General features: G+C 36.3%; 2 protein-coding genes across 5 annotated transcripts in view; one reads left to right on the forward strand and one right to left on the reverse strand.

The window, feature by feature from the left end:
* Nucleotides 1-2,851: 2,851 nt before the first annotated feature.
* The window catches only part of fam184aa (family with sequence similarity 184 member Aa), a 43,003-nt gene continuing 29,374 nt past the window's right edge, over nucleotides 2,852-16,480 (reverse strand). For 2 of the 4 annotated variants that reach the window (XM_039672144.2, XM_089120229.1), the window contains 5 exons: nucleotides 14,414-14,560; nucleotides 13,572-13,689; nucleotides 13,331-13,435; nucleotides 11,780-11,964; nucleotides 9,650-9,975 (listed from right to left, as the gene is read on the reverse strand). In XM_039672144.2, the coding sequence (XP_039528078.2) occupies nucleotides 9,894-9,975; nucleotides 11,780-11,964; nucleotides 13,331-13,435; nucleotides 13,572-13,689; nucleotides 14,414-14,560 (637 nt within the window). In that variant the 3' untranslated portion in view covers nucleotides 9,650-9,893. Of the gene's footprint in view, nucleotides 3,079-9,649; nucleotides 9,976-11,779; nucleotides 11,965-13,330; nucleotides 13,436-13,571; nucleotides 13,690-14,413; nucleotides 14,561-16,480 lie in introns of those variants that run through there. The other 2 variants (XM_089120230.1, XM_089120231.1) reach the window with 2 other exon arrangements.
* pln2 (phospholamban 2) lies at nucleotides 4,465-8,019 on the forward strand. Its single transcript, XM_039672196.2, has 2 exons — nucleotides 4,465-4,591; nucleotides 7,170-8,019. The coding sequence occupies exon 2, from the start codon at nucleotides 7,242-7,244 to the stop codon at nucleotides 7,398-7,400; it is 159 nt and encodes a 52-aa protein (XP_039528130.1). The 5' UTR covers nucleotides 4,465-4,591; nucleotides 7,170-7,241; the 3' UTR covers nucleotides 7,401-8,019.

Below are 16,480 nucleotides of genomic sequence, written 5' to 3' on the forward strand. Positions count from 1 at the left end.
TTTGTACCTTTTTTTCTGAGAGTGAACACGCTTCTCAAATCTTCTGATGTTAATAGCAAAGGCTGTGTGCATCTTTTTTAGTTGAACGTATACGAGGCAGCTTGTATGACATGCCCTCCTTCTTAAATTCCATGAACATAACTACAAAATATAGAGAAATGACTCAGACTTGATTTAACAGATTCACTTGCAGCGAGAATGACTCAATGACTTAGGTAACACTTTACTTGAAGGGGTGTGCATAAGACTAACATGACACCTTTATAATCATGACATGACGCATGTTATGAATACACTCTAAAATTACTGGGTTGTTTTAACACAACTTTGGGTCAAATATGGACAAACCCAGCCATTGGGTTAATTAATTACATTCTTAATCCAACGTTTGGGTTTGTCCATATTTGACGCAAAGTAGGGTTAAAACAACCCAGTAATTTGAAGGAAGTTTTATGCATGTTTATGACAACTGTTATTAAGTGTCATTTGCTCAGTTATGACGTTTTTAATGCAAATATGACATTGTTTCAGATGTCTTTGTTATGTCACCTTGACATAAACCATAACATCATAACCTGTCAGAGTCTTTGTCATGACAACTTGACATTACTAAGACAACACAACCTGTCAAAAACATGACATAGCAGATTTATTATCAAACTTAAAGTAACACCAGGTAACGTTTGCTCTCGGGGTCCCCCTACAGTTGGGAAACAGTATTGTCCTCTACTACTGTCGTAAACTCTGTAATGCACGTGCATTTGTTGAGGAGGTCACATGCAGGTGTTCTGCTTGCGTCGCGTGTGAAATATCTTCACTGTGGCATATATTTCAGCAGCGCAGTCTCATCCCAAGACGTTATGACGCTTTTGACCATATGTCAACATCCGCCGTTTTAGGGTACCCTTTAACTTCATTAGATGACTCTATTTAATCCTAACCCTACCCCAGACCTAAACCCACCCGCGTCATCTAATTGACGTTAAAGGTAAAGCGTCAGATGAATGACGCCCCAGGATCGTCATCTAACTGACGTCAAAGGGTACCCTAAAACGTCGGATGTTGACGTATGGTCAAAAGCGTCAGTTAGTTGACGTCTTGGGATGAGACTGTGTTAATTTCAGCATGTCATATGAATATAATTTCATGGGTTTTATTTTATTTTTTTGCCAACGACAAATGATCACGATGCTCACGTTTACAAGCCAGCGTCATTATGGCCTAGTTTATTGGTTATCGTTTTACTGAATCCATATGATACTTCAATGCAATGTTTGAGTGGTAGATAATAACCATATATCGTCAATATTATAATATCAAGCTACCATAAATGAATCTGCAAATTTTGCAAATCGATTTGCATTATAGCATGAGGCAAGAAAAATAAACTAATATAAAGCGAAACACAGACAAGTTAGGTATCCTAAAATATTTTTTTGTAAATCTTATATATTTACTTGCAAGAATGTAGCCCCTACCAAACCTGTACATGCCGTTTAGACGATAGCTAACCATCAAAAACTAGAATATCGTTTAGAAACCAGATTGATAATTCGCTACTCTACTATCATTACTTGATTCATGAAGATAAACAGAGGATAAGATAGCTTCCGTAACATAGTCAGGCAGACAAAAAAACAAAAAAAAAACCAAAGAGATAGTATGCACGCAATATACTTACTAGTCCAAAAGCACGACAGCCAAGTTAACACAGTCTCATCCCAAGAAGTCATATAACTGATGTCTTGGGACGTCTTTCGACCATACGTCAACAGCCGCCTTTTTAGGGTACCCTTAAACGTCGGTTACATGACGATCCCGGGCCGTCATACGACTGACGCTTTACCTTTAACGTCGGTTAGGTGACGGGGTAGGTTTAGGTCTGGGGTAGGGTTAGGATCCGATAACGTCATCTAACCGACGTTTAAGGGTACCCTAAAAAGGCGGATCTGGCCAAGTCCTCCTTCAGCTCACGCCAGCGAGAAAACGCTGGCCGAGTGTTGATCCTCGTTCTGCCTTTAACGCAATCACTTTCGCTTTTTCTCTTTTTGCTTTGCTCCGATAAAACCTTTGCTTTCTTGTTTTTCTGTGCGGCTTCGGCCATGACTATAAAATTTGGCTTATTCATCGTCTGGAGTCGTTTAAAGCCCTTTCAAAAGTTTGCAGTTTGCACTGAAACTGTCTTTTGGACCTTGAACCGTTTGGTTCCCACTGAAGTCCATTATATGGAGAAAAATCCTGGAATGTTTTCATCAAAAACCTTCATTTCTTTTCGACTGAAGAAAGAAAGACATGGATATCTTGGATGACATGGGAGTGAGAAAATTATCAGCAAAAGTTTTTTTTCAAAAGTGAACTACTCCTTTAATGCATGTAAACCTGTTGTAGAAGACTCCAAAACAACATTAGGAAACTTTAAAAGCATTATAGGGGCACTTTAATATTTTTGTAGAAACCATGATGCAGGATGTATCTAGGATGAAGAAACTATTTTTCAGGATTATTTAATGAATAGAGAGTTCAAAGGAGCCGAAATTATATAAAATATATAAAAACTTTTAAGATTATAAATATCTATTGAACACTTCGCACACTCTTGCATGCTAAATAAAAATATTAATTTCTAAAAACGTGCGAACAGTGTATATAGTAGGCTACTATAAAATACATTTTTGGGTCCTAATGGGTTGGACATTTTTTTTTTTTTAAATAAAATAAATAGTTAATTTAACTTTTAATAGTCAATAGTTAATTTTCTATTTCATTTAAATAGTCTCTAATAAATCAACGTTTCAGCATTTTTGCTTCAGACCAAAGCAGTGAACCCCCATGTAAACACCCAGATCTTAACCTCTTCTGCCACAGCGCACCAGACGCCACCTTTGCAGAATGTCATTGCTACGTGTTAGACATGTGACGCAGGCCTCATCTCTTATCCTGTGGAAAAGCTGCACCTTCCTTGACCTGACATTTCTGTTCAGAGCCATCCATCTGCCATAACCAAGAGGTGTTGACAGCGCTGAATGATGAGGGTCCTCTGCATCTTCTGTCGACTGACACCATTTCTGCTCTCTGCAGCTGTGAGAAAACAGACCGAGAGCAAAGACAAACAAGAAATACCACATGATCTCTTGCGCATCCTGAGCCCTATTCCTTTTTAAAACTGTGCAATCATTTCCTACATTCAAAGCAAGCATCAAGTAAATCCACAGAGAGTGAGTGATAAATACTCTAGAGGTGTTTCGGGTTTTATAGTGCGCTACGCAGTATGGGATAAAAGTCGGCCTTATCCTGTGCTCAATTCATCCATCAGTGATGACTCATCATTGCACTGACACCTTCTCGTTTATTATTGTAGTTTTATTGTGGAGGCCGCAGTGCTACCAGGGCTTACGCTGTGGAATCGCACACTTGTGCCCCGGCATGTGATGGGCAGAAGGAGACGTGGAGCCATGCCAAAGACAGAAAAGTCAAGTCCAGGGAAAACACAACCAGCACACATTCCTGTACGCATCCCTTGGTTGTTAGATAAGAGCAGTGTGCTTTTCAAATATTTATCCAATGCTTGATTTAGGTTCTCCAAAGACTGCAATGCTCCTTAACACAAAGGAGTCTCCGAGTCCGCATGGCCCTATTGTTGTTGTTTTCCTTTATTTTCATATCCCCTACAGCAATTTTCAATTACTGTTGACATTGGTATGAGCCCCAAAAGTTTAGCATAAAATCACTCAAGCAAACAGCACCAGAATAAATATGAACAAACATCATCATTTACATATGAGGAACTGTCTTTACATTTGCATGTTTCACTTACACTTTTGTTGTGACATTTATTATATTTACATTGTTTCTTTGGGTGGTAAGATAATTTTTCCCTCTTGTTAGTATTGTGCTATAATATATTCATATGAGGACCACCAATATATATATATATATATATATATATATATATATATATATATATAAAATGAGCCTATTTCCAAAAAAAGTGAAGTATCCCTTTAATGACGACTCTTTTTGGCCTCTTTTTAGGAGACAATAACTTTATTTATCATGCACTTCTTTAAAACAGCAGGCATTTGACATTCACAAACAGCTATATTACACACTGCAGGAAAGGGAATATTAGCATAGTAGAGATGAATGTAATATGGCTAAAATAATTTATAATCTTTATGTTCTTATAGACAGTGATAAATCTTTAAGTAATTACCTTTGTATTAGTCATATATTTCATATCTTTATTTGTCCTAACAGTCCTGCTCTATATCACTCTCTATTTACTATAAACTAGAGTTTGGAAGGAAAATGATCCAGCATTGACTTCCTTCATCAGTCGTGTGTCATCACAACAAACACTGGATGGAGGAGTCGCTACAAACAGGCCCGTCCTGTGATCTTGAGATGGGGATGTGTTCCCTTTGCATCTACCGCCCTCCCGTTTGTTTTTCCCCACCCCTTTCAGTTCCTCCTATAAACTTTGTAGCGTGTCCCGAGAGCCTGTGTTACGACATCCAACATTTTCCTGCTGGTTCACACTTTTCCTTATATTTGAAAAGGACTGCTTCTTTCTTTGGCTGCCATTTAGCGGGTAAGAAAAACACTTTAAATCAAGTACATCTTCCCTTCAACTATTCACTATCACAGCTAAAATAATATTTAAAAATTAGGTAAAATATTAAAATATTAAGATTTGCTAGTCATTGCATGTGGTTAGCATCAGAAAATAGAGGAAGATATGAAAAATATCAATGCCGAAGGACATTGAGGATGATCCGTAGCAAGAACACCGAAAACATTTGCATCCTGTACTGGAATCCTTCTCTCATAAAATTTGTTTGCATGTAAATCAGTAAACAGAAAACAGTCGGTCAAAGTCAAACAATAATTTGATGTAGAAGAACTGTAATACGCCCTTAAAAATAAAGGATCTGTAATGATAAGAACCATTTTGGTCCTTCAAAGAACATTTCAGTGAACAGTATTTAATAGTGTTAATTTTAATAATGAAAATAATCTTTTTCCACTATAAAGAACCTTTTGTGAAATGGAAAGGTACGGAAAAGAACCTTTGTTTTAAAGAGTGTAGGTTCATGGGAATAAAAATGTGCGTTGATGATATTGTATTTATTTTAACTGCACCACTTTTGTATAGTCTTTTGAAATTGAATTGGCAAATCTAGTTGCTTTTTATTCAACTTCAATACAGTGAGACCACAGACGCTAGTGTTTACTTTACAGCTAAGCGGTTATAATAGTCTCTGGATCACAGGACTGGAATGCAAGCCCTCCCCTGATAAATACTGACTTTTGGTGTCTTTAAAATGAGATCAAGTTAAGTCTTGACCCACTCTGCTTTTGTTGTGATATTTCTATTTTTGTCATCTAGCTAATGTTTGTTTATCCAAAGGGCTGCACTTGAGGTCTCAACGGTGATACAGGGTCTCTGTAATTCTAGAGAGACAGATAGAGACAGACACCACCATGTCTTTTTAATGGTCAATTAGCTTTTTTAACAAGAATGTTGTTCCTGGAAAATTATTCAGGACTGTCTTATTTGGAATTTAATAAACCCATACATCAGTACATGAGAATGAGCACCCGAAAGAATGTACTAACAATCTGTAATTTAAGTGTCAACATTAAAGTGACGCGATTGACTGCCTGTAAATTTTGGCCACATCCAGATCATGTGCATTTTGTAATTATTGAGCACATTTATCTGGAGACAGTTGATAAGAGTATATCGTTAGTTGTCAGACAAGTGGCTGTCACTGACGGATACATGTCCTTCACACTTTTAACACGAGTGCCCTAAAGAGGGTATAAGAGTACAGCAGTGAATGCTCTTTAACAGTCGAGTGCTGCTATAGTGTGTTCATGCTAATCAGATCACTTTGGCAAATGGCAAATATGCAAGACAATTATGAATAAAAACAATGACATAATCTGATTGTAAGGTTCCCATTGTTATTGTTATTAAAGAATCCCTTATGAATAAAGAGCTACGTGGTAGCCTATTTGTGATATCTACAAGGCATTTTTAATTTCCTTTAATATTTTTGTAGAATAATTACATTACCCCCTCATACATGAATTATAAATTGTAATGTTAGGAATAAAAATAAAAGGGAAAAATAAATGCTTTATGTTTTGGGAAAAAAAATTCAGTATGTTTTATTTAATAATTATATATATATATATATATATATATATATATTAAACTTTTCTCTTTTTTCTAAAAAAATATTTTGATATTAAAGGAATAAATTCATTAATGTTAAATAAATAAAGTACAATTATATAGCACAAAGAAATAATTGAAATTTATTATAATTTAATAAAGATAAAATGAAACAATATTTTTTTGATAAATAAATTAGATTTTCTCTTCCCAAAAATATGTATTTTAATCTTATATGAAAAAAGTAGCTTCATGCTTATATAAAAAATACAGAAAGATTATTTATTTTATGGATGTTTTTACTTTTTATATAAAAGTAAGCTATTGTTTCCGCTGCATTTCCTCAAAATTATGTATTTAAAACATGTCTCTATTGAGTGGCAGTAAATATCTCAGTGGTTTGATGCATCACTTTCATCAGCCATTTTGATTATATGTGTGTGTATGTATGTGTGTATGTATGTGAGCGTGTTCTGCAATGGGGATGTTCTATAGTCTCACGCCTTCATTAGGGGCCAAGCAACGAAGGTGCGGAGGCACCCATTTTAATCGTTGGCATTCATTCTGCTTCTTCCACTCGTATTTGTTCTGGATTGTGCTAGATTATTTATTTATTTTATTATTTATTTAGTGTGATAAAAGTCATAAGGTCTTGGACCACTCCAATGAACACTCAATTTAAAAAAATAAATAAAATATCTCAAATTAATCTCGGGTCAAAATGACCCAAGGAGAGGATGAGGGTAAAAAAATACAAAGAGCATGAGGGCAGTGATATAGAATTGTGGTAAGGCTGTAACATCACAACCTGAAAGGTTTCAAAAAGCTTGTCTACTGTATGAACATGCATCAGAAGGTTAAATAAAGACAGAGCCTCCCACATCAGGACACAGATAACCCTTACAAGTCAAATCAGCTGTTATATTGTTATTTTTAAAACTTATATCATCCTCTTAAAATAGAATTTCTTTCTTTTCCCATAAAGCACCACAAGAACGCCACAACACCACCATCTCCATCCATCTTTGTTCCACTACTCTGCAGTCTTTACATCAGGATGGAGAAGGTGCAGCACATGACGCGGTCAGCGATTCGGAGGGCGTCCAACATCGAAGTGAACCCGCAGACCAAGCGCAACCTACAAGATCTCATCATCAACTTCTCCCTCATCCTCATCTGCCTGTTGCTCATCTACATTATCGTCTTGCTCATGTGACACCAAAAGATGACAACCGGCCAATCACAAGATGAGCTGTTCAAGATCTTGGACGATTTTAAGGAAATGAAAATGTCCTACCAATGACGATGTCAATTTCCTGATGATATGAGGGCACTGTTCTTTCTTTTTTTTTTTCATTTATGTTTGTTGCATTCTTCCTACAACAATAAGCATATATTTTCCCAATACAAAATTAGGTTCAGATTCATGTTTTGTATATGAATGTAGACCTCCCATAAGGAAGCAGTCATCTGAACTGTTCAAAAAGACACAAAGAATTAACATCAAAATGGCTGTAATTACAGGCTAAAGTTTTTCCCAATGGTGGGCTACAAGAGGATAGCAATTCCTCAGTCATTTATGTAAATATCCCCATAAAAAAAACTAAATTTTTGTAATTGTTGTGTTGAAATGCAAAATTTATAGGTCAGTCCCAGAAATCATATATTATTCACAAGCAGAGGAACAGAGCATGTTGGCACCGAGGTGAATTACACTTAAACGCTCTGTCTGTTTACACTTCCTGTAAACATGATCTGGGAGAGAGAGAGAAAATGGGGAATTTTAAGGATGTTTTTAAATGTGGACAACCAATAAAGAGAATGTTTGTTTTAAATGTTCTAACTGACTGAATTTTTTAAACAAAAGTTGTGAGAAATAAGCCATGTGCAGATCCTGTTGAAGTCACTGAAAGTACAGTGGAAAACCATAAAAAGTGCCGTATTAAGTATTTAAAGTGCATTTCAAGTATTTTAAATAATTTATACTCTCCCTCCTCACAAACCTGACTTGAGACCCCCCTACCCCCACCCACCTTCTCATACACCGATAGTTCATCTGTTCCCATGACTTCAGAATAATTGAAATATAATGCAAATATTGCTGGTACAGAAACAAATGATATATATTTTTTTAGAAAGACAAATAAATTTGTTTGGTAAAATATTCCGTTAACTCTTTTCCTACCAACATTTTTTCAACATTTGTTTTGTTGTTAAAAAAATTGCAGCCACCACCAGCATTTTGATCATTTTCACAAACTTTTCATCACTCCCAAAATACTTTGTCATATGAATATTTGAACATACAACATATTTACTGTATTCTGGCTTTCAGTGTTTTCATCTATTAGGCATTTTTTGAAAGAGTACTGAATCCCCGGATTAAAACACAGGCAAACACGAATCAGAAACAAGCGGTAAAAACTTTCAGTTCAGTCCTGTTACCCATACAATTACTGGGTAATAACTAGTACTAACCCTGAACCTACCCTTAAACCTACCCCTGTTCCATGTACTTACCTTATATTAGCCAGTACTTTCTAGGTAAGTACACTGTAAGTACTGTACTGTAAAAGGAAGCGTTACCAAAACTTTTTGGGGGGTTCAAAAGCAGAGGATGTTTTTTTTTTCTTTTGATATATTGCATGTTCAGATATTCATACAAAAAATATTCTGGGGGCCATGATATTTAGGTGAAAAGTATCAAAAATGCAGGTGGTTGGAAAGAGTTAAACAAACGAACAAACATTTTATTCAAGCTTCATGCAATCGTTTTTTAAAATCAAACCTTGAGAAAATTTCGCTTTCGTCAAAGACAACGTCCGGGTTGGATTTAGAGCATTAATGAAAACAGACCAACTATATCAACACCCCCAAAGCTCGCACAGTCCTATACCTCTTCATGGGTCGACACATCATTCAGTAAACTCAGGCCGTTTTGATTTATATGCTGTTAAATGTTTGATGATCGTGTCTTAAATTACGGAACGTCTCGTATGGTCAAAAGACATCCCAAGATGACGTCTTGGGACGTCTTTTGACCATACGTCAACATCCGCCTTTTTAGGGTACCCTTAAACGTTGGTTAGATGACGTTATCGGATCCTAACCCTACCCCAGACCTAAACCCCTACCCCGTCACCTACGCTGTCACCTAACCGACGTTAAAGGTAAAGTGTCAGTCGTATGACGGCCCGGGATCGTCATGTAACCGACGTTTAAGGGTACCCTAAAAAGGCGGATGTTGACGTATGGTCAAAAGACGTCCCAAGACGTGAGTTAAATGACTTCTTGGGATGAGACTGTGTTAAAATTGCGGGAAAAAAGTTGAAAGACATGCAGTCCTGTTACCATGCTGGGAACGCATATATTTATAGATACACTTATATTTATTTAAATTCTTTTTTTTTCTTTTGCAGTTGATGACGTGTTATTTCACAACAAGACAGTATAATACAAAATATATAAGTGTCTGTGCAATTTATTTCAAAACTGGCAAGACATTGGTATTCCAACAGTTTTAGTCCATCCAGAAAAGACTTGTTATTTATGAATAGTATATGAAATGAATGTGCATCTCATTTTAAATCAAGTATCTGCCCATATCAAAAGGGAAAATAACAAACTCACAGTGAGATATCAAGAACAGACGAATGGATTATTGAAAACTGCAGTTTCACATGCTCTTCAGTCGAGTGTCTTGAAAAATTTAAAAGGAGAAGTACTGTGAAAATAGCTCTTGTGGTTGCTGTTCTTTTGGTGCTACAGTTGAATCCTCAGTCTTACGAGGGCTGCACAAAACACAGAAAAGTCAAACACAACCAGTTACACTGCAGCAGCATTAAAGGAAAGTGTAGTTGCAAATCCTAATCAAACACTTCCACATTGAGTCGCCACTTTATTGCATGAAGATACTATCTAAGAAGAGCTATACTTGTGTACAGTGGCCGCAAAAAGTATGTGGACACTTAAGCCACACTTTGAATGGCAATGCAATAGATTAGTGGTGGGATTTGTACTAAAGAAAGATTAAAATATATTCTAAGAATGCTAAGTTAACATTCCTTCTGAATGTTCCCTTAATGTTCAAAATGTCCAGTATTTTAAAATGTTTTTTTTCTTTGGTATACACATGAATTTTTTTAGAAAGAGAATGTTACTTTTGAATGTTGTGAATGTTGAAAAAAAAAAGTTAGTGGAAAGTCCAACTAAATTCAATTCAATTTAATTTTATTTAAGTATAGCACACTTAAAACAACCAAGGTTGACCAAGGTGCTTCACAAGATAGATACACCACAATGCAAGACTCACACGATAAATAATAAAGCACTAAAATATTCTATAAATAAGTAATAATATTTGCATAAAAGATAAAAACAAAGATTATTATAAAATTGTCAAGAGGGTCAACTAAAACGTTTCAGAAAAACATAATTCGATGTACAATGCATAAATTATGTTTTTGTGCTAACATTTTGAGAACATTATTAAAGACCTGATAACTTTAATGAACGAACATTCTATTAATGTTACTGAAAGAAGGTTTCTTCATATTAGAAAACCTTGAATGTTTTTATGAAATGTTTTTTGAATGTGTTTTTACAATAAATAAGACACAAATAGGCCATATTAAATACATTCTTTAAAACCTTAACTTTGGGTCAAAAGACATTGCATACACTATTTCTGAAAAATAAGTTAATTATGGAAAAAAAATATATAATTTCATTTTTTTCATCTGTGATCACATTCAGACAGTTAAAAGTGTGGCAATACATCCAATTGTTATAAGAGTCTAAATACTTTTGGTGGCCACTGTAAATGTGTATTTCCATTATTTCCATTTGGTAATCATTGTTTTTTTGTTGACATCAAAAATAATTCTAAAATTTGACATCTGTAACTACCACAGCACACATTGCAGTGTCTCTTGACCAATAGGAAACTGCCCTCCTTGTTCAAGCATCAAAGAATCATATGCCAAGCTGAACCGTTTCCTTATAAATAATAAATTAAATATGCCCCTCTACCAGAAACGCTCTAATATTATCTCCCGTCTCTCAACTGTGCACAACACCTTCCTATTCCTGATTTTAACGTTTTCATCATAGGAATAGCTCATTTTAAAACCACAAAACAACTAAATGCATGAGATGTGAAGGGCGGAGTACAGCTAATGGGCGGAGCCATACTCGTGACTGCTGATGACGTGATGACATCAACCGCATGCTCGCGTTGACATTCCAATGCCATTGTGTGATCACACACTGCAGTTTACGTGAACTTTCAGTCCGATTTGTGATAATATTCTTGCCACAATAAGGACATTGAAACGCACAATTGATCATGCACACAAAGTAGCATAAAATTATGTGTGCCTTTCACAGGCAAGATGCATTAAAGAGTGAGACGAGCATACCCACAATTCACTCCGGACACAAATGGCTGTGTTCTCGTATTGAAACGTCTAATCAACACAACAGACTGACGGTTTGTCTACCATTACTGCAGGACAGGACTGAGACTGTGTGATCCGACCAATGGCAAGACAGAGTTCTGTGGTTTAAGCATGTCTCTCGTGAGGACAATCTCACCTCCGGGTGGAGTCGGTTGGAGGGGGCTGAGGTTTGTTAGACCTGAGCTCATGGTGGTGAATGGGGGAGTTGGGGACAGACTCTAGGCAAGCAGGCGGGACGGAGACGCCCGCCATCCCTTCTGCCCCAACAACGCTTAGGTTCGGAGAGCTGGCGAAACTGTACGCAGGTTTTCTATACTTATGCTACATTAAAAGGACACACACAGAAAGGGATTGTGGCGAACTGTAGCTTCAAGCTAAATGATGATAAGGTAATGGACATCATTTTGAATGTGGACAGGAAACAGAAACGGCAGATTATAGCCCTGTTACAAAACCTAGTGAGCTACCCAACTGGACGGCATTTTAAAGCATCACATGTAAGGTAAGTTAACCAATTTTGCTCAAATTTGATAACTATTAAATGAATCAGTTTGTTTTGTTTTACTGTTGGCACTAGTACCAAGGTCATGGGTTTGATTCCCAAAGAAATTGCTAAAGTGTGTGTCAAATGAAAAAAAAAAGATGATGGATTAGGTGAAATAAATGTTTATTATAAATAGACTTATGTTTCATTAAATACAAAAAGCATTTGTGGAAAATAGAACAAAATAGTTTGATATAAAAAAAATCCTGCTGTTATAAATAATCTATATATCTATACCATGGATTTCCACAAAATTTTAAGCAGCACAACTGTTTTCAACATTGATAATAAGAAGAAATGTTTCTTGAGCAGTAAATCAGCATATCAGCTGAAGGATCATGTGACACTGAAGACTGGCGTAATGATGCTGAAAATTCACCTGTCATCACCAGTTATTTTAAATTGTAATACCATTTCACAATGTTACTGTTTTACTGTATTTAGATCAAATAAATGCAGCCTTCATGGTGAGCATAAGTAACTTTTATTCATTTAAAAGTTTGGGATAAGATTTAAAAAATAAATATATCAAATATATCTCTCTCTATATATATATTAATAAATAATTGACTATCACAGTGGAGTGTTGCAGCGTTAAAAACATGCTAATGTCAATTTCTAGTGGAACTGGGTAGATGCTAATGGATCATTTTCTCAAGGTATTATATAGATCTTCTGTGTGGAACAATTTTTGTGTGTAGCTCTGAATGGATCATTTGTATTGTTTTATCTCGGTTAGGATGGATGCTGCCTATGTTGAAAGCACATTTGATTTTGGAACAGAGCTTTAGACTTGGAAAGCAGGGTAGAACTTAATGTTTGAACATGGATATAAGACACAGACAATGACAAATGCACAAACACAACTAATGCAACAGAAAAAAAAAAAGTTATAGAAACTAAAAGAACAGTAGAAGGCTATTAATAGTCTTTGCAGAACATCCCATTCCAGCGGTACCTGTGTAAAATACACTTCCCATATGGCAAAACCTTTGAAGAATTCTTTTATTATATTCATGGATTCCATGAACTGTATAGACGGAGTGCTTTTAAAAGGTTTATGGTTTGTGCTTTTTTTTTTTACTATCAGATCAAATCCAGTTTATGTGGTACTTTATCAGTGTGTCTGTATCTCTCTCTAACCTTTATAAGGGGGTTTATGACTCCAACATTGGGATTGGTGTTGAACACCTTGTTGAAGCCAGGCTCTCGATTCACCAGCTCCAGTTGGTAAAACTTCTTGTCATCCTGGAACAAAGGAGGCAAACACAGTCAGAAAGGCCCTGTCCAGAAAAGTCAATCAACTGATATTGCTTTGGGACAAAAAACAAACAAACAAAAAAATAAATATATTAAGTAGTACAGTAATACACATATCACCTACCACAAGCTTCTTGACCAGGGTTTCTCTCTCAGACACCATTTCTCTGAGATCAGCAATCACCTGGAGGTCCTCCGGTCGGCTTTCTCTATTCCTGAACTTCTCCTCCGTACCTTCCAACCTGCTCACCCCGCACACACACATTAATAATTATACTGGAGCAAAAACAATGGCTCTGGCATTAAACCTAGCAAGCTGCCCTCCGAGCCAAAATGATCAGGCACTTCTGGCAACAGTTCAATCTACTTTAACATAATATTTTAAGTAACATGCTAACATCAGACTCTAATGCAATCAAAACGTCCATCGTTTGTGGGCCAAAAGTGACCCTATCTGTTCCTCTAAAAAATGACATGGCCAATAAGTTATAACAAATTTATTTCAAATTTTTTTCACATAACTTTAACTTTAGCATAGCAATTTTCAACTTTTTGTTTTTGTATGTTATACAAGATGCAACTCATTTTTTTAAAGTCGGTAATGTAATTTAAGTTGAAATGACTTAAATAGCCAAGTTGATTGTACTTACAAATCTAAGGCATGATTTGGTGGCTAAACTAATGGCTCAATACTATAATAAGCATCAATAATACTTAGAACTTCATGTGTGAAGTGCTGAAGTGATCTCATGTATAGCGGTTACGTTTGAGGTAACGTTTTAGCCTTAGACGACCTTCACTGTACTAGACAGCAAGGCAGCTCGCTTGGGTTTGGAACAGAGCTATAGTGATTCATCAAGCTGTCTTTGCTTCTGAAATATTCATAAGGATATTACATTAAAACGATGTGTTTTGAAATTCAATTTAATTTGAAATTCAATCTGAAACTGAGATAAAGGGACTCACAGAATCTGCAGAGCAGAGATCTTGTCTTTTAGCAGCTCCTGAGCTTTGTTAAAATCTGACAGCATGATCTGGGTTTCTCTGTTATGAGAAGCGTTCAGCTCATCAATCTCCCTCTCAAATCGCTTAGAGAGATCCTGTTCGTGAGCCCTGTGTAGAAACAAAAACCTTTAACACATGCAAAATAGTGTATACATACACACTCTTAAAAATAATGGCATCTATGGTTCCTTGAAGAAACTTTAACATCCATGGAACCTTTTCATAGTAAATGTTCTTTACACCAAGAAGACTTTTAAGAAATGTTCACGGAAAGGTTATCAAAATGATTTTTCTAATAGAGAAAATATGGTGGGCAACAAATATATTCAAGTGTATTTCGCGCTCTCCTCGGATACAAACAAAACTAACAAATTATTTATTAGAACAAATTCCCTCAGTTCCCCAAAGAAACTCTTCTTTTCATGTGCCATGAATTAGATCCTCATTTGAATGAAACCAAAGGAAATTTGTTTGTTTGTATCAGCTAGACACCTCCACTGACCTTGATACTTCTATACAGTCGGAACAGAAGAATGCATATCGAGCGAAGAGAGCTTTGCCTGAAGGCATTGGGCTCCTGCGTGGGAAACAGATCCATCCGCTTCCCTCTTATATTAAATTAGCTTCTGTTTCAGCTAGACTGACCTTTAGGATTTTATCATTTAAAAGCTTGTGAAAGCCAAAAAAGATTTTGCACACACAGAGAGAAGATGTCTGTTGCTCGCTTTTGCAAAGAATGAGGCTATTAAAAACTGGAATAACGGTAATGTTCACCGTTTGTACTCTAACCTTAACATGAAAGTATTACAATGAGCGCCGCAATTTCCTGTTCATTTTTATGTTTTTGGCATTTTATTTGGCAAATATATGGAAAGTGTAACGGTAAGTCCAAAGATGATGTAGGAAAAAGGTTGTAAAGGTTCTAATGAACAGAAGGTGTTTATTTAAACAAAACAAACACAGGTAATCCACCGATGAGAAGGCAACGTGACAGCGTGAACACAACAATACCAGCCAAAGGAACAGAAATCCATGAGGAACTTAAATACACAGTGATGATGAACCAACTACAGACAGGTGCAGGTTAATTAATGTCCATGGAAACAGGTCACTGAAGAGAAATAAACTAAGACATAAACTCAATTTTCAACTAAAAACTTTCGTTAGCACAACAACAGAGGTTTGGGTGCATAAAATCGCAAACTTTGGAAAATGGTTTTCAAAGTGCACATTTTTGAAAATGGCCTCCGTGTAAACAATAAAAAAAACAAATCTCTGAAGACGATGACGTCATGCACATGTGTATCACAGGTACATGTTCAGTCTATGGCGTTTCATCGGCATCTAATGGCCTGGCAGCAGAATAAAGCGTTTTTAGTCGTTTTCGCCATTGGCGTAATTTGCGAGTGGGACGTGTGGGACATGTCTATACCACTTTTTGGCAGGGTCGATATTGTCCCCACCACTTTTGAAACATCTTGCGGCACTGATGTAACTAATACAAACAAATAAATCATCTCCAGTTAACTAACAGAGCATTCATTTCATCCGTTTGTTAAATAAGAGGCAACCCAGACAGCAAACTGACATTGAATCAACGTGGAAACGACGTCTCTCATGACATCGAAACAACGTTGATCTGGCATTGTTTTGCTCATCGAATTAATGTTGAACCAACGTCAGACACGTCATTCTTAAAAGCTAAATGAAAAACGAAGCAATTGGTTTGCTTTCCTAACGTTGAAACAACGTTGATTTCAAGTTGATTTTCCGTTAGTTTTGAAGAATGACGCGTCTGACGTTGGTAAAACAATGCGAGATCAACGTTGTTTCGATGTCATGTTTCCACGTTGATTCAATGTCAGTTTGCTATCTGGGAATCTAGCACGCTGAAATGTGTTGTATCTGAAATCAAGTGATCAAAGGGCTCATTGACTGCGATCAGTGGCGCGGATACAAGTGTTTTCTGTGGCTTCACATGGATGTGCGCGTTAATCCTTTGCGGAGACTCTCTATTCGTTCCGGTGA

This window comes from Pimephales promelas, chromosome 15, assembly GCF_988280905.1.
Source record: "Pimephales promelas chromosome 15, fPimPro1.hap1.1, whole genome shotgun sequence".
In the NCBI taxonomy this organism is placed as follows: Eukaryota; Metazoa; Chordata; class Actinopteri; order Cypriniformes; family Leuciscidae; genus Pimephales; species Pimephales promelas.